Genomic DNA, 24,285 nt, shown 5'->3' on the forward strand with positions numbered 1-24,285 from the left:
TTATCACCTCTCACTTAGACTTTTGTAATTGGAGCCTCCTTGGTCACTATGTCCTCCCCATCCTAGTCCGTCTGGTAAAACAAAGCTAGGTCTGACCCTCTGGCTCCACTATTCTAAAAGCTTCAAAAAATGATTCTTTATTGTCTCTAAGCTGTATTCAAAATCCTTTGTTTGTTCACCAACCACCTAATTCCAATGTATTTTTTCAGACTGATCTCCCATTATTCTCTCACATATACTCTGCAACCAAGTCACTCCCTATGTGATACACCTTCTCCCACATCTTGTAATGCCCCCTCTCACTCTTTCCTCATGGACTCCCCAAAGTTTAGGCCATAAGTAAGAAGGGCTAGAGGTCCTAGCACAAGAAGGAAGTAGGAGAATTGTCTGAAGAGGTTGATGTAGATGAAAAGGGAGCTCATCAGCTAATTCAGATTTTAAAATGATGTTCAGTTGTCTAATTGATCTTCCTAAAAAAAGCATGTCTGATTATATCACACAGCTTCTTTCTCAGGTGCCACCGCTTACCTGGAGGCTTTTCCTGGCTCCCCTATCACTCTCTTAGTAACACTTTCCATTCAGTTTCTCCAAACAAAAATACTTTGTATTTCTTCAGTATTTATTTCACATACATTTATTTCTGTAAATATTAACTCCCCCACAAAAGAATGTAAGCAATTTGAGGTCAGGGAACTATTTTTTTATGCTCTTCATTTCCCCAGTCAACATTCAATTATTGAAGAATGAATTGAATCCAAAGGTCAGTGCCTCAACTTCCCAATTCCATATTTTTTCTGGGTCCTTCCACATTGCTCTATGGCATAAATCAGGCAAGCCTATTGGGCTGCACACGGTATCCTCCCTGCATTCCCAAGGAAATATGCAGTTCACCTCTGCTCTTTTATGAGGAACTGCAGTCCTTCCAGAGCCACTGTGTGTGTGTCCTGAGAAAGGACCGGTTTCCTGAGAAAGGACCGGAGTCCTTTCCCTCCTGTTCACCATTGTACAGCTCTACACAATTTCTCCTTTTTGACATCAAGCCCATAACCACCATATGCAGCCACTGACCTTTTGCAAAACCATCTTCTCCAGCAGATGGCTCAAAGTTGTGAGAAACAGAATCCTTCCAAGCACAGCTGTATCTGATTTGGGAAATTTGTGAAGAGGAGGGAGGGAGGCAGCATTGCCAAAAGGGACCTTAATTAGAAAAACAACCCTTGATGGCTGAGCTACAGAGCAAAAAAACACCAGATTTGGAAAGAGTATTGAGAATGAGCAGGAAATATTAGCCATCCACAAGAATAGGTCGGTGTTCTATTCAGTTTGAAGCTTTCACCTCCAATGATCATGTTGTCATTCAGGATATATTTCCCAGGTACCAGATACCTAAGTGTAGGAAATTTCAGTGTACAGAATTGGAAGAAGCTAAGGTCCATGAGGATTCTGTTTTCCTGATCATACTGCCCCTGTTGTTCTTTTGTTTTGTTTTATTTTTAGGTTTTTCAAGGCAAACGGGGTTAAGTGGCTTGCCCTAGGCCACACAACTAGGTTTATTAAGTGTCTGAGACCGGATTTGAACCCAGGTACTCCTGACTCCAGGGCCGGTGCTTTATCCACTATGCCACCTAGCTGCCCCTGTTTTCCTGATCATAAGTCATTTCAACTTTTTCTCATGTATTATAATTTATAATTATTCAAACATTTATTATTGTTATTCTATTTATTTTTATGTTTTTGCAAGGCAATGGGGTTAAGTGGCTTGCCCAAGGCCACAGCTAGGTAATTATTAAGTGTCTGAGGCTGGATTTGAACCCAGGTACTCCTGACTCCAGGGCTGGTGCTCTATCCACTGTGCCACCTAGCTGCCTAAACATTTATTATTTTTAAGATTCATTTTATTGATTCCTTTCCTTTTTGTAGCACAGCCATTTAGGAAGTGGAGGAGATTAAGATTGAATACAAAGCATTATACTAGATGCTAAAAATTCAAAATGTTCTCAATTATAAAACCCCTTGCCTTCAAAAGGCTTACATTCAAATAAATAAATACATACATACATACATACATACATATTATTTTTAATTTTAAAAGACTTAGTCTCACTAGGGACATAATATGAATACAGATAAAGGTAATGCAAATAAAAAGTGAGGGGGCAAATGCCTGATCCAGACCAAGTGCTCCAAAAGAATTTGAGAGGACTAGAATACTTTTACCTGGGGGGAGGGGAAAATCAGAAGTAGGTTCGCTACCTGAGCTAAGCTTTGAAGGAAATGAAGAAATTTGAGTGAGATAAATAAAAAGGAAAGTTATTCCATGAGGAGGGAGATGGTCTGTACAAATACACAGAGGTCAAAAAGCTATTTTTCATCAACTAGATGGTGAAGAAAGATTAGCTCTGTACCTTCATGTGAACCCCAAAGTAGAATGAATAGCCTCAAAATGTTGGGATTTCCCCGTAGCCTGCAGTCTTCAAACTTGGAATGGGAGCTCTTTGGAGGGTTTGGGGCTGGGGTGTTAGATGTAGAATTCTTGTTCAGGTATGGATAGGATTGGATGGCATCTGAGATTCAATTCTGTTATTCTCTGTGGTATAGACCAAATCCAGAATAGAAGTACAAATTAGAAAGCAATGATCCTAAGTCTTTGGGGAAGACTTCAAAGAGATGGAGATACTGAGTTGATGCTTGAAAGAGCATTAAGATTTGCATAAGACTTTTGAGGCTAATAATAATAGCTACTATTTATAAAGCTTATTAAGACTTGCAAAGGACTTTGCAAGTCCTGAGAGGTATGTGCTATTTTTATCCATATTTTACAGATGAAGAGGAATTCATAAGAGGTTATATGATTTGTCCAGGAGCACATAACTAGTATCAGGTCACTCTGACTCTACCCAAGACTCTGTCATCTGATCCACCCAGCCTAGGGGCGGTGCCTTGGTGGAGATGGCATTTCAGGAAGGATTGCAGGTTGAGAAAGGTAGAATAAGAAAAGCTCTAAAAGTAACAATATTTTGTCTGAAGAAGACAATGAGGAAATCAACCCAAGGAGCTGGGATCACCCATGATGTGTAGAGATATGTGATAAAGTTGGACTAGAAGTCCAATGGACCTGTCTCCATGTCTTATTTTTTCTTTTTTTTAAAGAAAGATTTTATTTATTTTGAGTTTTACAATTTTCCCCCATTCTTGCTTCCCTCCCCCCACCCCCCACAGAAGGCAGGCAGTCTGTTAGTCTATACATTGGTTCCATGTTATACATTGATCTCAGTTGAATGTGGTGACAGAGAGATCATATCCTTAAGGAAGAAAAATAAAGTAGGAGATATTAAAATTACATAATAATATAATGCTTTTTTCCCTAATTTGATGGTAATAGTCTTTGATCTTTGTTCAAAGTCCATAATTCCTTCTCTGGATACAGATGGTATTCTCCATCGCAGATAGCTCAAAATTGTCCCTGGTTGTTGCACTGAAGAGATAAGCAAGTCTATCAGGGTTGAACATCACCCCCATGTTGCTGTTACGGTGTACAGTGTTTCTCTGGTTCTGCTCATCTCACTCAGCATCAGTTCATGCAAATCCTTCCAGGTTTCCCTGAATTCTCATCCCTTCTGGTGTCTAATAGAACAATAGTGTTCCATGACATACTTATACCACAGTTTGCTAAGCCATTCCCCAATTGAAGGACATTCACTTAATTTCCAATATTTTGCCCATGTCTTATTTTTTCTGCTAAATTGGGCAATAGTATAGCTTCCAATGTGAGACTTCTCCAAATTAATTACTCAAATCATCTACATATTTTGGGATTTATATGTGTCCCATAGGTAGCATATGCTGAACTCAGTTCTTCTAGGAGAAAGCTTACCTCTGAGAAAGTTAAAATATCCCTTCCTCCCTTGGGGATGCATGCTTTCAATAAGTATCCTAGGGGCCTGGAAGCATTGGCCCAGTTTCCCAAAGTGTAACTTAGACCCTGGAAAAAGTGGACTCATCAGCTTACCAAAAATAGGGAAGAATTAAATGGTTGTTTTATCCTTGAATAGAATATGAATAGTCAACCTCTCCAGAATGAAATGTTTCTAGCCCCAAAGGGAGGAAATGTCTATATCAGTTTGAAGTCTGGGTGCTTGTCTTTTGGAAAATATGAAAAATCCTCTCCATTGCACTTCTGAGAACTCTACAGAGTGAGAACATTTCACAAATAGCAGGTGCCTCCTTGGCCACCTGCAAGTCACCTTTACCTGAATCCCCTCTACAATTGTATGACTAGTGGTTTCAGCAACTGCTGCTTGAAGGCTTCTGGGAAAAATGGAGGTCCACTATATTCAGAGACAACTCATTCTACTTTGCTATTGGGAAGATTTTGCTTACAACAAACCTAAAATGTTTAGTCATTTTCCTCACTGCTTCTATTTCCACCCTCTAGGGCCAAACACAAGATCAAATCCATATCTTCCATAGGATAGTTCTCCAGAAACCTAAAGACCACTATCATCTCATTCCATTCCTCCCATCTCTCCTAGTTGAAACACTGAGTAATCTCCAAATTAAACATCCCCAGTTTTGTAAATGGGTCTTCATACTTCAAGGTATGAACCTGTGGTCCACTATCATCATCATCTTCCTTCAGAGATCCTCTTTATTTAGCAATTTCCTATCTAAAAATGTGACTTCCAGAACTAATAATATCCTCCAGATGTGACCTGACCAAGAAAATACCTCTCTAGTACTGACCATCATTCTTCTCTTAATGCTGCCGACAATTTCACTGACTTGCTTGGCTGCCATTTTGAAAATTTTGTAGAAAGCCCCAAACAAGTTGTGATTGTTGATGATGTTGCTGTTGATTTAAGCCCACTGTTCTCATCCTGATCCTAGGCTCAGGGCAGGCTCAATAGGCATAACTGGAAAGTAACATGACCCATTTTAAGGGCTGACTCATGGAGGCCTTCCTCTAATATGCTTTATCTGCAATTATGCTCCAAGACAACCTAGAATCAGGGATTTGAAGGCTAGAGCATGCCACATGAAAGCCCTTTATAGACATCAACATTGGTAGAAAGTACTCTACTCTTGAAAAACCATTTAGAGATAAGAGTGAGGATCCTAGCTGGAAGGGGTCTCAGAAACTATCTAGTCTGAACCCCTCACTTTAGGAGACCCAAGGGAGTTTAAGAAAATCTCCTAAGGTCACAAAAATAATAAGAGGTAAGAATTTGAATGCAGGTTCTCTGTCTCCAGACCCAGAGCTCTATGCACAGTACCATGATGTCTCCTAGAGTAAATGGACCACCCTGTAACAAGGTGAGTTCCAACTGGCTTCTGAATTATTGGCAGCAAGGTTAAAAAAAAAAGTGTGTTCTGAGCATCCTGGACAGGAGAAAACCAACGCCCACAGTAACCATCTGTTACCTCTCATAAGCATTCGTCATTCAGAAGCCCAAATATTTCTGCAACAGCTGTAATTCTTCTCATATGCTAAGCAGAATCTCCTTGATGGAGGCCAAGGAATCCAGCCTAAGGACTGTCATAAAACAGGGGGCAAATGATGAACAGTTAGCTTAGTAAACTTCAAGGAACTACTTCTGTGGCCCCAGGAAGGAGATCTCCCCTGAATTGGGCCTCAGTGTCTAATATCATGGCAAATAGACAAGTTTTCTTTTTTTGTGGTTCTACAATTATATTCCATTGTTCATAAATACAAGGGATCTGTATATTTTCATTCTTCCAGCAAAACTGCTCATTCATTTTTCATCCTGTTTTTTAATTACTTTGTTTTAATCTGGACTGAACTTTAAAATATATTGAGCCCCATCATATGTACAAGCTTAGGTTGGGGGGGGAGGAAATCCACCTTTTTAATCAGTGGGAGATTTTCCCTACAGCCTCAGCTTTCAGAACCAATCATTCAAAGTTTCTATAATGTGACTCATTGATTGCTTTACATTTAACAGACAAGTGGGTCTGGGCATGGGCATGGGCATGGGCATTGACAAAATGTTTTAAAGGTTCCATGACTCTACATTACATCCCTGTAGTTGGGTCTCTCAACAGAGGCAGCATGGTGTAATAGGAAGAATGCCAGATTTGGAATCAGAGGACAATCACAGCTCTGCCTCCCTGGGTGACCCTTTTCTTCCCATTGTGAACCTCAGTTTCCTCATCTCAAATGAAATCACCTGTGGCTCTAAGTCTCTAATCCTGTGATATAGAATAGATTTTACTTATCCCAATTGATCCAGGATCTTCCCAGTCATAAAGAGTTACCCATTTCATAGAGAATGAAAGATGTCTGCTTTGGACCCTTCCTTAAAAAAAAGGAAGTTCCAAAGAAATTCATCAATAGAAGAATAAGGATTTAAAGGGAAAGGGGGAAAGCAGCCAAAGCATATTTTAGAACAGCATATTTTATAATCTCAAAGGTTTAAAAAACCCAACCTGTTATAGTTCAGTAGTGTCCAACTCTTTGTGATACCATTTGAAATTTCCTTGGCAAAGATACTGGAGTGATTTGTCATTTCCTTCTCCAGTCATTTGACAGATGAGGAAACTGAGGAAAAAAGGCCCAGAGTCATAAAGCTAGTATGTATCTGAAGACCAATTTGAACTCAGGAATATGAGTCTTCCTGACTCCAGGCCCAGCACTCTGTCTTCTGTTCCACTTAGCTGCAAAAGGAAGTATGAATATGGCAGGAGGTGAATGGGAAAAAATGCCAAATGTTGTCACTTTCTTATGAAGTTGGGTAATGGAAACATATTTTTGAACTATCTTTCCTCATAAACTCCAAATTTCCACATGGTTGTGAGCAGAAAGGAGGGAAAAAACCCAAAAGTATGGTTTTTTCCCTCATATTGCTTCTCTGGTGGTCCTTCAGAAGCCAATTTGTCAAGGTCCCATGACTACTGACTACCAGTTCCCTGTAACCTCCTCCAAAGATCATACCTAAGGTATACCTAAGAGAAGAGTGCTATGAAGGTGCTACAAAAGGTATAGCTATTGATGACCTTATAAGACCATAAGCAACCCCTGTCACAAGAGAATCTTTATTGTCCAGTCCTTTGGTATTCTCTTTGCCCAAGACCTTAAGCCAACTTTGGTCCACAGTTTCATGCTCTGAACTTTCCCTGAGGATATACACAGCCCAGCGAAATACAAAATCTGGATGTATAGGCAAAGACTTCTAAGTGTCCAGACTCTCCAGATCATAAAGAATCTCACTAACTCTCCATTCTCTCTTCTCCTAAAAGTCAAGAGTTCTATAGTATAATAAACCAAACTTAGATCCCAACCCAGAGACCTGGATTTTCCCTGCTTTTTATCTACTACAAAGAGATATCTTTAGAATAAGGGAGCAACTGGAACAAATCAGTAACAACTACAGTTTTCTTGCCCTGCCCCACCCCAAGCAGTGGTCCTATCTACTGGATTATGGTTAATACAATGATTTTATGTGTTTTCTGCTATCAACTGTATTGTCTATTCAAGAACAATTATGACATTCAGTTCTATTGAATGATTATGTATTATATGTTCTGCAGTGACTGAACAATGTAAAAGAAGAATCAGATACAATTATAGGGAGCTTCAAATCACTAGAGATACAACATACACACAAAAGTTTCAAATAGCCTTACAAGACTGAGAGTCTCAGTGTGAAGAGTACAAACTGAATTTATTGGAAGCATTCAGAGAAACAGTGTGGGATAGAGTGTCTGTAACAACTTCTTGCAGCTCTGAACTCAAGATGGTCCTTGAAGAAGAATGGATAGGCTTTGGATAGATGGAGACAAGACAATAGGGAACACAGTCAACTTCTTAATATGTTTTTTTTAAAACCCACTCATTCTCAACCCCCTTACTAGTTCAGATAGGAGATCATGTGATCATTGATTCAGGGTGGGAAAAAGTCTTGGAGATCATCATCATTTTACAGATAAGGAACCTGAGGCTCTTAGAGGTTAAATAATTGATCCAAGATGCCATAGATGATGAGAAGAGTCAGAACTCTAACCTCTGCCCTTTGCAGAGTTGGGGCTCTCTCCACTTCAGCCTGCTAAAAATAATCCTACCCAAGTCAAATGTACCCTTACTGCTCTCTCTATAATGTATATTTTCAAAGATTTTTGCCATTTTTAAAAAATTGTATTTCTGTTCCTCTTCCCAGCACATGGACATCTTTAACCTATAGACCTAGAGTTGCTTAGGGTACCATGAGGTTAAGTGACTTGTCCAGGGTCACACAGTCATTTTATATCTAATGGGAATTTAATTGAGTTGAATGAAATAAATGTAAGTCTTTTGCAAATGATACTTTTTTTTAATTTAGAAAGATAGTGTGGTGTACTAGAAATAATATTGGTCTTGAAATCAGGAAGACCTGCATTTAAACCTCAACACTGTCTCTATCTATGTTACCCTGAGCAAGTCATTTCTATGAGCCTCAAGCACCTCTCTAAGACTCAACTTATAGATGGGCTGTAATCTGTAATGGTGGAAGGAGTTCTCACAGAGGAAATCATATGTCTTTGACAGATTTTTGTATTATTTCATCTCCCTTTATTGCAGCCTGGTACAAAAGAATGACAGTTGGCTCTAAAACTGAAAGATCAAATGCCACATCTGACACTCTCTATGTGACCTTCAAGAGGCACATGTATAGGCCTCAGTTTTCTCATCTATTAAATGAAGGTGTTAGGCTAGATGACCTCTGCGGTGAGGTCCCTTCTGCCTGGACATCTTTCAGTAGATCTTCTGTATATTCCTTTAAAGTAATCAGTATACATTTTTTCCCAATAGTTTTAGACTCTGATTTTCCCCCATTTGGACAAGATTCCCCTTGACGTTTTTTTTTTTTTGTCTTGGCCTATGGACCCTTCTCAAAATGATGCCTTTCAATGCACAAAATAAAATAAATTGAAACAAATTCTGTTGAAATAAATTATTCCAAAGTATTCCAAAGTTATGAGGTTTACTATGAGAGTATGTCATTAAATATGAAGAATTTACACATCCATTCAAAATGTTTTATTTCAGAAACACAAATCCAAAAGATTCCCAGATTTATAACAAAGAAACTGTAAATACTCTGGTGACTTCATGATAAATGAAAGTAATGGCTCTAGGGAACCCTCAAATGAGTACTCTCCTCTCTACCACTGAAGGTTAGCATCTCAAAGTTCTAGAGTATATCCTAGAGCTAAAAGTCTGAGACTTTCCCAAAGTCAAATAATGTTTGTTGAAGAAGACCAAGACATCAGGGAAGTGATGCCATGACAAACACATGAATTGGACTTGAGTGAGGGGTTGTTGTGCTAAGTCACCAGCCTCACTTTCTCCTCCAGAGTCATCAGGTCCAGTGGCCAGATAGGAATCAGGATGGCTGGAGACGGCCCTGGATGCAAGGCAGTTAGGGCTAAGTGACTTATCCAGGTCACACACTAGTTGGTGTCAGTTGTCTGAGGCTAAATTCAAACTCTGGTCCTCCTGACTCTAAGACCAGTGCTCTATCCACTGCACCACCTAGCTGCCCAAAGTCAAATAACTATCTTTGACAGGGGTAAAGCTTAAACTCAGATCTTCCTGGATTCAAGGTTAACTCCCTATGTACTCTGCCACATTTCATGACTCCGAGCAATAATATTTCACTTTGCACTCTAAAGCCCTGGCTCACCTTTCTCTGAATACTACCATTCATTCATTCATTCACAAGTGCCACATGGAGGAAAAGTCAGACAATGGCTGTGCTTGCAGCCCCACAGCATTCATTGATGAGTGACACAGATGGAACAAGTCAGACCACGACTGTGCTTCTCATCCCACAATTGCAAAGATGCAGCCCCATCATTAAGGAGTTACTGCAGTTCTTCAGACCCAGATTAAAACAACTCAGGTGGGAGGTAAAGAAACTCTAATTTTCCAAGAAATAAAGAATCTACTTCTTGCATATGCAAGATTCTCTTTTCTCTCTATCCTTGAGTCAAGGATTCCCAAGTCGAAGGAAGCATTTTGCATTCTCCATGATGTTCTTTCAAATATCTCCTTGCACCCCTGCCACCAGAAAAGCAATAGCAAAATGACTGACACTGTCTGTCCATCATGCAAAGTGACAGATACAGTTACTTGGCCACAAGATCCTAAGGAAAACCTAGTCAGCAGCCGGTCCGGTTTGTAACCCAACTTAAACATTTCACAATAATTCCACTTGTCAGAGGCCAATGGCTTTCAGTCCAGAGCCCTTCCTTGAGGGTTAGATTAGCCCCACCAACACCAAGCCAGACAAAGAGCCAAGCCTGTGTTTGAGATGAGACTGTTTGGAAGAAGACTGATGCCAAGATAAAGAGAGGCGGTCAACTCCACTCAGTGGCTGCAGACAAATACAAGTGGCTTCTTTGTTGTTTGAAAACCAGTCTTCTCTATCTTATATAGAGCCAGGGTCTGAAGCATTACTGCTACTCCTTAATGCTGGGGCTATGTCTGGGGAATAGTGGGGCTAACACGAAGGTCATTGCCTGGCTTGTCCTCTCTATGGCACTGACCCTTCAGTAAACAGTAGTCATTGGAGAAAGATGAGTTGGGCCACTGTGCGGGTTGGTCTTCCATGGAGTTTTTTTATCTCACTCTATAGCTATATGTCAACTCGATTGGCCCAAAGGACAGGTGAGGATTGGTGAATTCAGATCTCACCTCTAATGTGCACTAGTTGTGTGACCCTAAGCAAGTCACTTAACCTCTTTGTGGTTTATATGGTTGGTTTCACATCCAGGGTCATCTCCAGTCATCCTGATTTATATCTGGCCACTGGGTCCAAATGGCCCTGGAGGAGAAAGTGAATTGATGACTTAGCACAGCCTCCCTCACTCAAATCAAATTTATGTGCTTATCAGAGCATCACCTCCCTGATGTTGTGATCTTCTTCAAAAATGAAGGACAAACATCATTAATATAGTTGGGTACCAATCCTTGGGTACCAGATCCTTAGAACCTACCCCCCCTCATCACCTGTAGGGCACAAACATCTATTTATTTTCAGTTTTGATAATTGTATTTCAATAGAATTGGTTCCATTTGTAATCCAATTTATTTTATTTTGTGCAATTAAAAGCTTAATTTTGAGAAGGGTCCATAAGCTTTCCCAGACTGCCAAAGGGGGCCAAGACAAAAAAAAAAGTCAAAAAAGTCTTGCACTAAATTATAGAGGGGTTGCAATCTGCATGGGTGAAGGGAAATCACTATACAATTGAGCAATTCCTTTATATCCAGTTGGATCATTGACAAGCAGATAGTGAGGGACAGATATGATGTCAAACTCAAATAAAAGGGAACAAGAACCAAGACTTAAAAAACCACATAGTAACCTGTTTCATGTTCTATTGTATTTCTTTTTATTTTGTTAAATATATGCCAGTTACATTTTTATCTTATTCGGCCAGGCATTGACACCTTTGAGCACCAAGGTGGCACAGTGGATAGAGCACTGGACTTAGAATCAGGAAGGGTCAGGTTCATGAGTTCAAATTGGGCCTCAGACACTTACCAGATATGTGATCCTGGACAAGTCATTTAACCCTGTTTGCCTTAGTTTCTTCATCTGTCAAATGAGTTGGAGAAGGAAATAGCAAACCACTCCAGCATCTTTGCCAAGAAAACCCCTAAGAGTGTCACAATGAGTCAGACATGATTGAAAAGCTACTTCACAACTATCTTGACTTCTTTGGTATAGGGGATAGGGGATAGAGTGATAGTCTTGGAGTCAGAAAGAATGAGTTTCTACTCATTAGCTGTGTCACTCTAGGTAAGTTGCTTTTAAAAAAAATCTAGAATCATTGATTGAGAGTTGAAAAGGATATTAGAGGCATCAGGTCCAACTCCATAAGCTTACAGATGGGGAAACTGAGTTAAGTTATCAAAGATCATAAGAGAGAAAGAATTAGACTAGATGATCTCTAAGGTTCTTTTCAATTCCAAATCACGATCCCATTGACAATTTGCGAATGCCGGCTCTCGCATAGATGACTAAACTTCAACACATGCCCCTTGATTAATTACATCTACTCTCTGTAAGGTCCTGTGCTAAGTACTCAAGATGAGAAAGCCAAAATGAATTTGTTTCTTCCTTCATTGAACTTATATTTAACTCCAGGTCACTGATTCATATGTGGCCACTGGACCCTGATGGCTCTGGAGGAGAAAGTGAGGCTGGTGGCTTGGCAAAACATCCCCTCACTCAAATTCAATTCACGTGCTTGTCATGGCATCACTACCCATCATGCCATGGTCTTCTTCGAGAATGAAGGACAAAAAAAAAACCAATCAAACAAACAAACATTATTTTACTCCAGAAGGGATGTGAATTGTATCTAATCTATGCAACAACTCACAGGGAATTCTACTTTCTCTGACTTTTATAGAGCTTACCAGCTCTACCATTTCTTTGACAGTCTGTCACTGACTAATGTACCCCTGTCACCCATTTCATCATTGCCTTCACCTGTTACATATACCTGTTATTCCTTAGCTTTTCACATGTTTTCTGCCTTGTCCCCATAAATGGACTGTAGGTTTTAGGGGTCTTGCCACCAACATAAGTCCCCTGGTTCTTTCTATCTGCCCTGCTGCTAGCCCCCCCCCCGGATCCCTAGGCACTCTTGCTTATGCTACATCATAAGGACCCTGAGCCTTGATCTCTCCCAACCACTGACTATTTTGTCTTGTCTCCCAAGCACTCCCTATCACAGTGATTACCACATAATAGGGACTTAAAAGTCAGTGTATTAGGGGTGGCTAGGTGGCATAGTGGATAAAGCACCAGCCCTGGAGTCAGGAGTACCTGGGTTCAAATCCAGTCTCAGACACTTAGTAATTACCTAGCTGTGTGGCCTTGGGCAAGCCACTTAACCCCGTTGCCTTGCAAAAAAAAACCTAAAAAAAAGTTAGTGTACTGACTAACCTTGATGTTTCCAGCTAAATTCTTTTCTATGCGTTGTCCCCCCTTATTTAGAGTGTGAAATCCTCGACAACTGGGATTGTCTTGGGTTTTGTATTTTTTTTCTATTGGTATGACCAGCACTCAGCTTAGTATCCCCACACTTTATGTCATTTCTTTTTATCGTTCACAATAGATGTCTGACACAACCTCCAAGCACGGGCTCAATAGAAGTTTGTTGTGCTTTGAGGTTTGAAAATGAGTAGCTCTTGTCTACACAGCATTGGTCCTGTTAACCCTAGGAGGCAGACCTAGAGGGGCTGCTAAGAGAGGAGTGAGGAAACTGCCAGACCATTTAGTGTCCCCCCCCCAAGTCCAGGGCCACACTTGAGCCAACTGGACAGAGTCAGTGGCCATGAAATGGAACTGTTCTATGGGGAGCCTGAGGATTGGGAATGGGCTGAGAGAAAGGGATATTAGAGCACAGCCAAGGAGCATGGGAAGGAAGACCTTCACCTTAGGAAAAGAAGTGGTTGTATATAGCTCTTCCTTCTACAATGCAACTCCACCCTTCATGGATGGGTTTTCTATATTTCAGGTTGGCAGAAGAAATGAAATGGGAATTTTGGAGGAGTTTTGGAGAAGCCTCAGATGGCAGTTTAGAACTTGAGAAATACATAAAATATCTGTATATATCAACCCAAATTTTACAATAAGATACTATAAAGACCCCATAAAGGAAAAAGAAGGCTTCTTCTCTGATTCAAAAGGAAGGTCAAAAATCTATATGCAGACTTTCCAGATCATGGGGTTGTTATGTCCCTGACACCCCTGATCCCCAATTCTTACCCCCCACCCCAACCCCTCCAGCTTGATGTGGAAGAGATAAATAAAATTCCAGTTCTTAGAATTCTGAGTAACCATTGTACAAATATTAGATAGATAGATAGATAGATAGATAGATAGATAGATAGATAGATGTGAAAGAAAAGAGGAAAGAAGAAACAAACAAAGGGAGAAAGGGAGAAAAGAGGGAGGAAAGAGAAAGAGAGGGAGGAAGGAAGGAAGGAAAGAAGGAAAGAAGGAAGGAAGGAAGGAAGGAAGGAAGGAAGGAAGGAAGGAAGGAAGGAAGGAAGGAAGGAAGGAAGGAAGGAAGGAAGGAAGGAAAGGAGGGAGGGAGGGAGGGAATGAAGAAGAGTTAATCCTCAGCTAAAATCCTCTTTCAGATTCTCATCATGGGGGCAGCTAGGTGGTTCAGTGGATAGAGCACCAGCCCTCTGGCCTCAGACACTTAATAATTACCTGCTGTGTAACTTGGGCAAGTCACTTAATCCCATTGCCTTGCCAAAAAAAAAAAAACCTCATCTTTGTATTCCCTTGAACCCTGAATTCTCTAGGGCTATCTCTGGACAGCATCAACTCCAGATGGTCCTACCATACAGAAGAGACATTGGACTGACACTAATATCAGCTTCCTGAGAATCAACCTACAAGTACTCACCACCAGATGAGCCACAGAACATAGTCACAGTCACTCTCTCAGAACATTGAGTCACAGAGGGGTGGCTATTTGCTTTGCCAAAGGGTATTCCTCTACCAACAATACACAGATCCTGAAAGTTTTGAAACCTAGACAGTAGTTACCAATTTAAAGTAGCCAGAGAATCTTAAAAGAACTAGAATCCAGTTGGTGACTCAGCCTCCTTTTATGTAGCTTTTTGTACATCAAACTCTGAAGTTATTGGATCAAGATATCTGCATTTTATTACAGTGGGAGAAAATGTTTCACTGAAGGTTTTTGCCTGAAGGTAAGCTAGGAATGAGATTCCAAAAATTGCCCAATTTTGGCTTCTGCTATTTTGCAGACACCAGATACTGCCTTTGTAGCCCCTTAAAATCTATGGTCACAAAACAGACCCTGGGAAGCCTGGCCCAAAAGAACCATCAGCTTCTCTTCCCAAATGATTAGAGGCCAAGGATAAGTGTTAGTCCCCACTTACAGAGAGGCAGCAGGGTATAATGCAAAGAGCACTACATGAGGAGGTGAGAAGACCTGGGTTTGAATCCCAGCTCTGCCACTCTTCACCTCTATGACTGAGCAAGTTGCCATAATAATAGCTAAGAACCTGTATCCACATAGCACTTTACAATTTGCAAAGTATTCTGTATTGGTTGTCCCATTTGGTCTTCACAAAAACCTAGGGATTTATCATCATCATCATCATCATCATCATCATCATCATCATTATTATTATTATCATTATTATCCCCATTTTACAGAGGAGAAAACTGAGGCTGGGAGATGTTAAGTGACTTGTCTAGGTCACACAGCAAGTAAGTATCTGAGGCAGGATTTTGAATCTGAGTCTTCCTGCCTTCAGACCCAGCCTTCTATCCATTGAGCTACCTATTTTCATTTATAAAGATAAGGAGTTGGTCTAAATGGCTGCTGAGGGCCCTCCAGCTCCAGACTGTGATCCTAGGACACTGCCTGCCCTTTTCTTATTCCATCATCATTTCACATGTCCTAAAAAAACAGAATTCACTTAATCCACATAGCCACTTTTTTTGAGCGAGTAAAAGGGTTTGCACCTTTGAGTTCATCTGCCTAAGAAAGTCTTGGTATGGAAACTGCTACTGATAGTACACATGAGCAACTTCCAGGCTTATAGACTTGCCTGGGATGCTGAGAAATTGAGTGAGGCCCCCAAGATTGCTGAGCTCTTAGGAAGTTGAGGCACAGCCCAAATCTAGGTGTTCCTGATTCCAAAGCCCCCTACCCCTGTGTCTCTATCTCCTCTCACCAGATAAGCTGGGGGCCAAGTTCCTGAAGACCCTTGATCTTCCTCATGGTGAAACAGATAATAGATGTGCCGGTATTAATAGTATAATGAAAAGGAGAGCAAAAGGGAAGTGTAAATCCCCTATTCCCCATTCCACCAAAGAAAACTAATGCCACCTCTGCCTTGATGGTGGAAGCAGCTTTTGATTCAGGCAAATCAACCACATGAAAGTGAAAGATATCATACCAGATTTTCCACCAGTATTCCACCAGGATCATTTGGAAGATGGGGGGGGTAGAGAAATCTGTTTCCTAATTTTTATTCTCTTTTTCCTATAAACTCAGATATTCCCTACCCAAAAAGATAGGCACCATCTAAATACAACCAACTCATTTGACCTTCCCTGCCCTCTTCCTTCTCCTCCTCCTTCTTTTCCCTTAGCTGATCTCTAAGGTATCAGCTGATATGTGTGTCCTTGGATACTTGAATATTTGAATAACATTTTCTTTTAGATGGCCAGATTTTTTTTTGCATCACCGTTGATAAAAATTTCCAGGATGCATATGTAATGTTTTCTGTTTTTAAAATGAACCAATTTGCGAAAGTGCCCTCCTTGTTCCATAGTGACGACTAATCACATTGCTCAGGTGAAAACACATGCTAGTGAAGCTTTAATTCTTATCAAAATTAAAATTGTTATGTTCCATTACTAGTTATGTCCATTGAAGTCCATGAAAGTAAACAAAACTAGCTCCTTTCTGGGGCTTTGCTTTGAATAATCATAGATTTAAAGTCAGAAGGAACTTAAGAATCCATCAATCTTAGCCCTTTTTTTCACAGATGAGGAAACTGAGGTTGAGACCAGTCAATGATTTACCCAGTCAGGATTTGAACTCAGGTCTCCCTGATTCCAAGTCCAAGATCCACTGTGCCTGCCACTCTGCCCCCTCTTGGTTCCATTTCATTAATTAGTATTGCCGTTTCAATTGATGACTTTCAAAGTATCATGTTTGTTGTTGCCATAGGGTCATTTCATCTGTGTCCAGCTCTTTGGGACTCTATTTTGGGGTTTTCTTGGCAGAGATACTGAAATAGTTTGCCATTTCCTTCTCCAGCTCATTTTATAGAAAAAGAAACTGAGGCAAGCAGGGTTAAATGACTTGCCCAAGGTCATACAGCTAGTACGTATCTAAGCCTAGATTTTAACTCAGGTTTTCCTGACTCCTGGGCTAGCACTCTATCCACTGTCCACCTAGTTGCCTTAGTTTCCTCATCTATCAAATGGAAATAGCTATAACTGAAGCACCTCCTTCATAAGGTTGCTATATGACTCCAGCATGATCATGCATAAAATCCTTCTACGAACTTGATAGCATCCTATAATTACCAGGTATAATTGTTTAGTGGATCTCTGTATCTGACACAATAAATATCCAGTAACCTGGACTCATTGAACAGATGAGATATGAAGTCATATCTCAGGACAAAATCTTGAAAAAAATGATCATTTCATGGGGTGGCTAGGTGGCGCAGTGGATAGAGCACCGGCCCTGGAGTCAGGAATTCCTGAGTTCAAATCCGGTCTCAGACACTTAATAATTCCCTAGCTGTGTGGCCTTGGGCAAGCCACTTAACCCCATTGCCTTGCAAAAAAAAATGATCATTTCTAAAATCATTGATAAATTTTCATATAGAACTGGTATTCCTAAACATATCCTGTCTCCCCTCTCCAGAAAGTCATCCTTTGTAACAAAGAAAAAGAAAAAAAATAAATCAATTCATCAAAACTAACAACTCTAACCAACAATATGGCATTCTTCAACATTCACAGCAACCTACCTAGGCAAAGAACAGAGAAAGAGACCTTGTCTCCTCTCTTTGGAAATTAAGCTTGGATGTTAGAATTACACAGCCATCAGCCCAGGGCTTTCAGTCTGTCTGTGTGCATTGTCAGAGTATCTATGCCATTTTTCTGGATCTTCTTACTGCACTCAGCATCCATTCAGACAAGTCTCTCAATGTCCCCTGTGACTTCTCAGGCTTATCTGAATTCTTAGAAACAAATAAATGAGTAGACAAAGTATACTGACCTGGAATCTAGAAGACCTGAGTCCCAGTGCAGCCTCAAACACTTACTAGCTGTGTGACCTGGACAAGTCACTTAACTGCTATCTGCCTCAGTTTCCTCAACTGTAAAATGGGAGTCCTATTTCCAAGGATCATTGTAAAGACCAAGTGAGGTAAAATTTGTAAAGCACTTAAATAAATGCTTATTTCCTTCCTTCATATTCATCATTTCTAATAATATAAGAATATTATATTATATTCATGTATCATGATCAGTTTAGCCAGACAGTAGCTTTGTTTTAGAAAATTTCATTTCAATCTCCTTTTTTGAATATTCAGGCTCAGATTATCCTGAGGACATCCTATTCTGAATTCTCATTACTTTAGTCCTCTCACTGGTTGGAATATTATCTATTAAATGAGGTAGTCTTCATAGCTCAAAGGTTGTGGAAATACTTGGCTACCATTATAATTGTATTCAAAGAAAATATGCGTTACACATATTATCTCATCCTCACTTGTTATCATGCCTATCTTTCAGAAGAGGGAAATGAGAGAGAGACTAAATGATTTGTCCTGGATCATCCAGCGAACAAGTATCAGAGGTCAGATTTGATCTTCGGGATTCCATGACTCCATGTCTTCCATGAGTCTAGCCAGAGCTCTATCTATTATGCCATCTGGCTGCCCTAGGAAAAGAATGTGTACTCAATCCAGGTCTATTTATAACCTGACCTTCAGTACCCAAGTTTGTCTCTTAGCTTGTTTAGGGTACCGAATTTTCCCCTCTTAAAATGATCATTTTTAAACAATTTTATCAATGACTTGAAAAAAGTTATAAAAACTTACACATTTGAAAATGGTATAAAGCCAGAGGAAATAGTCAAAGTATTGGATGACAAAGTTCAGAATTCAAAAAAAGATATTGGAGGGAGACTAGGTGGCACAGTGGATAGACCACCGGCCCTGGAGTCAGAAGGACCTGAGTTCAAATGTGACCTCAGACACTTAATAATTACCTAGCTGTGTGGCCTTGGGCAAGCCACTTAACCCCATTGCCTTGCAAAAACCTAAAAAAAAAAAGAGATTGGAGATCCAAACACTAAGATATATAGATAGAGGATAAGCTCCTTAAGGGCAGGGATTTTTTTTTCCTTTTTGTCTTTGAATCCCCATCATCGATATACTTTTGTCTATATGGCACAATTAGATATTTAATAAATGATAGACTGATTGAGATGAATCTACTAAGGAAAATTGAATTGGGATAAATGTAAATTTTTCTACTTAAGATTCAAAAATAGCAACTTCACAAATGCAAAATGGAGAAAAATGTGACAGAACAACAATAGATAAAATTCTGTTATCTTGTGTGCTCACTCTTGATACTCAGAGCTTCCTCTATCTTTTTTTTTTTAGATTTTTCAAGGCAATGGGGTTAAGTGGCTTGCCCAAGGCCACACAGCTAGGTAATTATTAAGTGCTTGAGGTTGGATTTGAACCCAGGTATTCATGACTCCAAGGCCGGTGATCTATTCACTGTGCCACCTAGCTTCCCCAGCTTCCTCTATCTTTAAAGCTAGTTCTAATATTAACTTCTCTCCTGCCAGTCATGAGTTTGATCCTCAAGTTCCTATAATTCTCTTTCATTACAAAAGATACCAAGGATACTTGATATGTCAGCAAAATCTTTGCCATTCACTCACTCATCCATTCATTCATACATTCAATAAACATTTCTTATATAACAACTACCAGAAGTAGACTGTATTCAAGAGAGAATAAGAATCAGGTCCTTAGGTCCCTATTGAGTTTTCCCTGCTCTAAATGGGACTCTACCAATCCCCAGATTTGGCATCATTGCCCTTGCCCATAAAACTGACAATTAAAATCATTAAAGCAAATGAATACATCTAGAGATGGTGATTACAAGCTTGTAAATGCTTTCCAATCTCATTACAGAGCTCTGTTCCCAAGCCTTCTGTTTCAGTGAGAGAAACTGAGGGACACATTCTCCAGTGGCCATGCTCTTTCCCCTTTCCTCTTAATCTACCCCATTCCAACCCCAACCCCAACCCCAACCTTCCCTCACTTAGAAGAAAATTCTTCTTCATTTGTCAGGATGCATGCAGAAATGAACCCTTTCCATATTAGGTTGTGGTTTTAAGGAAGATGTTTCCCTTGGGTCTGGAACTTCTTTCAAAGGTCCCAGTCTGGCTTCATCCAGGCATTGTTCTCTTGCTGTTTATTAAATGTCTCACTAGGGAACAGAGATTATTCAATTGAACTGAATTTCTTCATTTTTACTGGGGGGCAGGGGAACAAATATCAAATGGTACAAACTCCTGATGAGAATCAAATGTCAGAGGCAATAGAAGAGGGTGTGGGAACTCTCACTCTAATTTAAGTGGGATTGAGCAAGATGGAATCAGCCAGGGATGAGGCTGAATTCTATAGAAACGAAACAGGATGGTGAGAAATCTGTTCATGTTGTCGTGATTATTTTTTAGGATGGGGAAAGACATGTTTAAATGCAGAATTATGGGTTGTTCCAGGATATTTTACTAACATAAGACAACATCCAGTCCTCTAAGATGTCTAGTTGACACAGATACATCCAATTCAGAAAGCATGGAATTTCACAGAATGTCAGATCTCATCTTCGAGGCTGGACAATGGGCTTTGGCAACCTAATACTTTCTGACTGTGTGATGGGCAAGTGACCATCCTCTCTGCCCCTCAGTTTTCTCATCTAAAAGACTGGGATAACAATTGCCATATCATCTACCTCCCAAGTTTTTAGATCCTACTTAGTAATAATGATAACAACATTTATAGCATAATAATAAGACTAGCATTTAGATGGAGCCCTAAATTTTGCAAAACACTGTATAATCATCATCTCTCTTTATCTTCACAAAAACCCTGAGAGAGAAGTGCAATTATTATCCCCATTTCACAGAGAAGGAAAGCAAAGCTGATGAGATTAAGTGACTTGCCCGGGGTCACACAGTTAGTAACTGGCTGAGGCTAGATTTGCATTGATCTATCATACTTCAATTAGAGCATTCTCTCTGCTACATCACCTAGCCGCCATATATAGCACCGCAATATTTGCATTACTTTGTATTATTTAGCTTGATACAAGCACGTTCTATGTGCTGGACCCTGTGTTAAAAATAAAAAATTTTTTTAAAAGTTGGAAACAACTTATAGATGATGATGATGATGATGATAGATAGATAGATAGATAGATGATAAGTATGTAGGTATGTATAGAGATAAATGATAAATAATAGATTATTGGATAGATTGGTGGATAGAGAAATAGATGAATACTAAGGGTGCATATATACATATAGAGAAAGATGATATGTATGTATAGAGAGAAATGATAAATAGATAATAGGTAGATTGATAGATGGATGAATGGATGGATAGATAGATAGATAGATAGATAGATAGATAGATAGATAGATAGATAGATAGATAAAGAAATGGATGGATGGATGGATGGATGGATGGATGGATGGATGGATGGATGGATGGATGGAGATAGATAGAGGGAGGGAGGGATGGATAGATGGGTGATAAGAGTATATAGACATAGATAGATATATAGAAAGAAAGACCAAGAAATGATAACTATATATCCATGTACAGAGAGAAATGATAAATAGATAATAGGTAGATTGATAGATGGATGAATGGATGAATGGATGGAGGGAGGGAGAGAGAGAGAGAGAGAGAGAGAGAGAGAGAGAGAGAGAGAGAGAGATAGCTGGATGGATGGATAGATAGATGGATTAGATAGAGGGAGGGAGGGATGGATAGATGTGTGATAAGAGTGTAGATAGATATATAGAAAGACCAGGAGATCATAGGTATATATCCATGTATAGAGAGAAATGATAAATAAGAGGCAGATCACTAGATTGGTGGCTAGCTAGACAAACAGATGGTACATGCAGAGTGAACATAAGGTAATCTTAGAGGGAACAGCCTCCTGCAGAAAGAACATGTGCAGAATCTTGAAGGAAACCGGGGCTTCTTCGAGGCAGTAGGAAGGAGGGAGCACATTCCGGGGCAGGTGACGGCCAGTACAGAGGCAAAGAGACAGGAATGCAAGGAACGGCCAATAAGCCAGTTTGGCTGGATCATAGTGCATTTGGAGGGGAATGGCATTTGAGAAGTCTGCCCCTTTTTTGGACTGTTTGATCAGTTAATGAACAAACATCTACTATGTATAAACCACTATGTTAGATACTGGAGTTACAAAACCAGGAAGGAAGCAACCTTTTGTCAAGAAACCTGGATTCTTATCAGGGAGAAACAGCATGTACCCATGTAAGGATATACTGTATATATAAAGAATAAATAGAAAGTTCCTTTGGAGGGGGAAGGGACTGGCAGGATAGAAAGGACTTCATTTAGAAGTTGTCACTGGCCACAGTGGGATTTGCCTCACAGCAAAGGGAGAGCTTTGTATCCCTTTGCCATATGGACGTAATAAGTAATCAATGGCACCTAATGGTCCTTTAAGCTCCCAGCCCCTCAGCTTGTAAATTGTTGTAGTCTTGGTGTTGTATGTGATTTGTCTATTTGGTTTATTTATTCATGTGTTTGTTTTGCATTTAAGAATATTGTACAAGGTCTTTCTTGATATTCTGAGTCCCTCTGCTTTCTACAAAAATATATGCATTCAACCTCCATGGCCACATGTTTTGGCCCACATGATTTGTGTATGTTTGTGTGTAATATATATGTATGTATGTATATATATGTACATATATATATTATATGTCATAAGGGTTCTGGAAAGACGGAGCTTGCCACTAGAAAGAGGTGAAGAGCAGACTTGTTCTTTGTTCTTTTTTCCTGTTGACTTTTCTACCATTTTCTAGATAAGTTTCAGAGTCCCTGTAAACTGATGGAAAAAGATACCCTAAAACATTCCCACTTCATGTCAACCAAGTCGACGTATGACGTTTCCTAGTAAGACCAATTTTTCTTCAAATCAAACTCACTTGTGTCCTTGAGTCAAAAAAAAAAAAAGGCTGCAATCTAAAAGACTTCATTTTCCTAGCATAGTAAAGTGGAGACAGTGAGAGATCTGAAGTCAGAGGCCTGGATTTGAATCCCGCCTTTGATGACTTTAAGCCGTGTTCTGGGCCTCAGTTTCCTCACCTGTAAAATGAAAGGGGTAGACTAGATGACCTCTGAGGACCTGTCCATTACCAGCACTACTATATCAGTTCATCCACCCCTCTTCCCCAGGTTATTTCTAGAATGTTTAAAAAACTCAATAGATAATATTAAACAAAGACAAAGAAGATTTGCATTCAAAATTCAATCATTTATGTTCCCCTGGCCCCCCATTTATAGCATTCCCTGTCTAACTAAGCCCTCTTTGTTAGCGCCATCCATTTATAAGACAGTCATCCATAGTTTTCTTTGCATGGGCCCGCCTCGGTGACTGTCTCAAAAGGACATTAGCATCCAGCCTTACTAAATGTGTACACATCAGCCGTCACGCTTGGGCAGCCAAGTGTCCCTCGGGTCAGCCTCTGATAAGATCCGAGTCAGGCAAGGTCGAGTCTGGGCTGTTTTATGTACTGAGGATCTGAAAACTGTTCATGACCAGCCCCGACCCGCAAGACCTCAAATGGTCATCCAAGCAAGGCAATAAATTGGTCTCCAGTTGCCCTTGGGGCTCATTTTCATAGAAGTGGACCTGGAGAAGGCTCATCCTTCCAGGTTCTCCAGACAAGGGGACCCCAAAGGTCCAGCAGAGTAGCAGGCAGGCGGCCCAGACCCGGAGGCTCAGTCCCCAAGACTGACCCTCTGCCCTCTCAACCCTGCAGTCGATGTGAACACTGTCAGCACAGGAGACCAGAAAAGCCACTTGTTTGCCCAAGCTGCATCCCAACTAGATCTTGGCAATGCCAACAGCATGTCAACTTGTGTTTGTCAACCCTCCAGAAAATGGCCTTCCAGCATGGGACAAGCGGAAGCCTCCTCCGCCTCCTCCTGACCAAGACTACACCTGGGGCCTTGTAGGAATGTCCGAAGACTGCTTACATAGGAAGGGCCACTCAGAGAGTGGCAGTGGGCTGCTGAAGAGCGAGCCGCCACCGCCGGCATCCCGGCTCCAGACCCCCGCAGCGTGGACTAGCTCAGTGTTCCATCTGGACCCGGGCGAGGTCCATGACCAGTCTGTGGCGAGCACGCAGGCCGACCCAACGGAAGAGAAGAAATGCAAAGGTAATTGGTTTTCCATAACCCCTAGCCAAGGTCTCCCCCCAACTCTGTCCCGTGTCTACCTCCACCAGTGGGCAGTGCCTGCGGGCAACCCAGAGGCTTGTTTATCCCTTTGAGAAGGTCTTTGAAACGACATAAATAAATGGATCCAAATGGAAAGCGGTTTATTTCTAGCTTCATGTTGTGTTTGGGCTCTGGGAAAGGAGGTTGCTTTTCCCCAAATTGGCAGCAGGAGTGATCTG

The 24,285-nt window shown here is 40.5% G+C and overlaps 1 protein-coding gene across 12 annotated transcripts in view; it reads left to right on the forward strand.

Annotated features, from left to right (window-relative positions):
- THRB (thyroid hormone receptor beta) overlaps positions 1 to 24,285 on the forward strand; it is a 425,807-nt gene that overhangs the window by 323,609 nt on the left and 77,913 nt on the right. For 11 of the 12 annotated variants that reach the window (XM_074195699.1, XM_074195692.1, XM_074195696.1 and 8 more), the window contains one exon: positions 23,765 to 24,046. The exons of the other annotated variant lie outside the window; for it this stretch is intronic. In XM_074195699.1, the coding sequence (XP_074051800.1) occupies positions 23,765 to 24,046 (282 nt within the window). The remainder of the gene's footprint in view (positions 1 to 23,764; positions 24,047 to 24,285) is intronic. 12 annotated transcript variants of the gene reach the window in all.

The sequence above is a fragment of the Macrotis lagotis genome, chromosome 7, assembly GCF_037893015.1.
Source record: "Macrotis lagotis isolate mMagLag1 chromosome 7, bilby.v1.9.chrom.fasta, whole genome shotgun sequence".
In the NCBI taxonomy this organism is placed as follows: domain Eukaryota; kingdom Metazoa; phylum Chordata; class Mammalia; order Peramelemorphia; family Peramelidae; genus Macrotis; species Macrotis lagotis.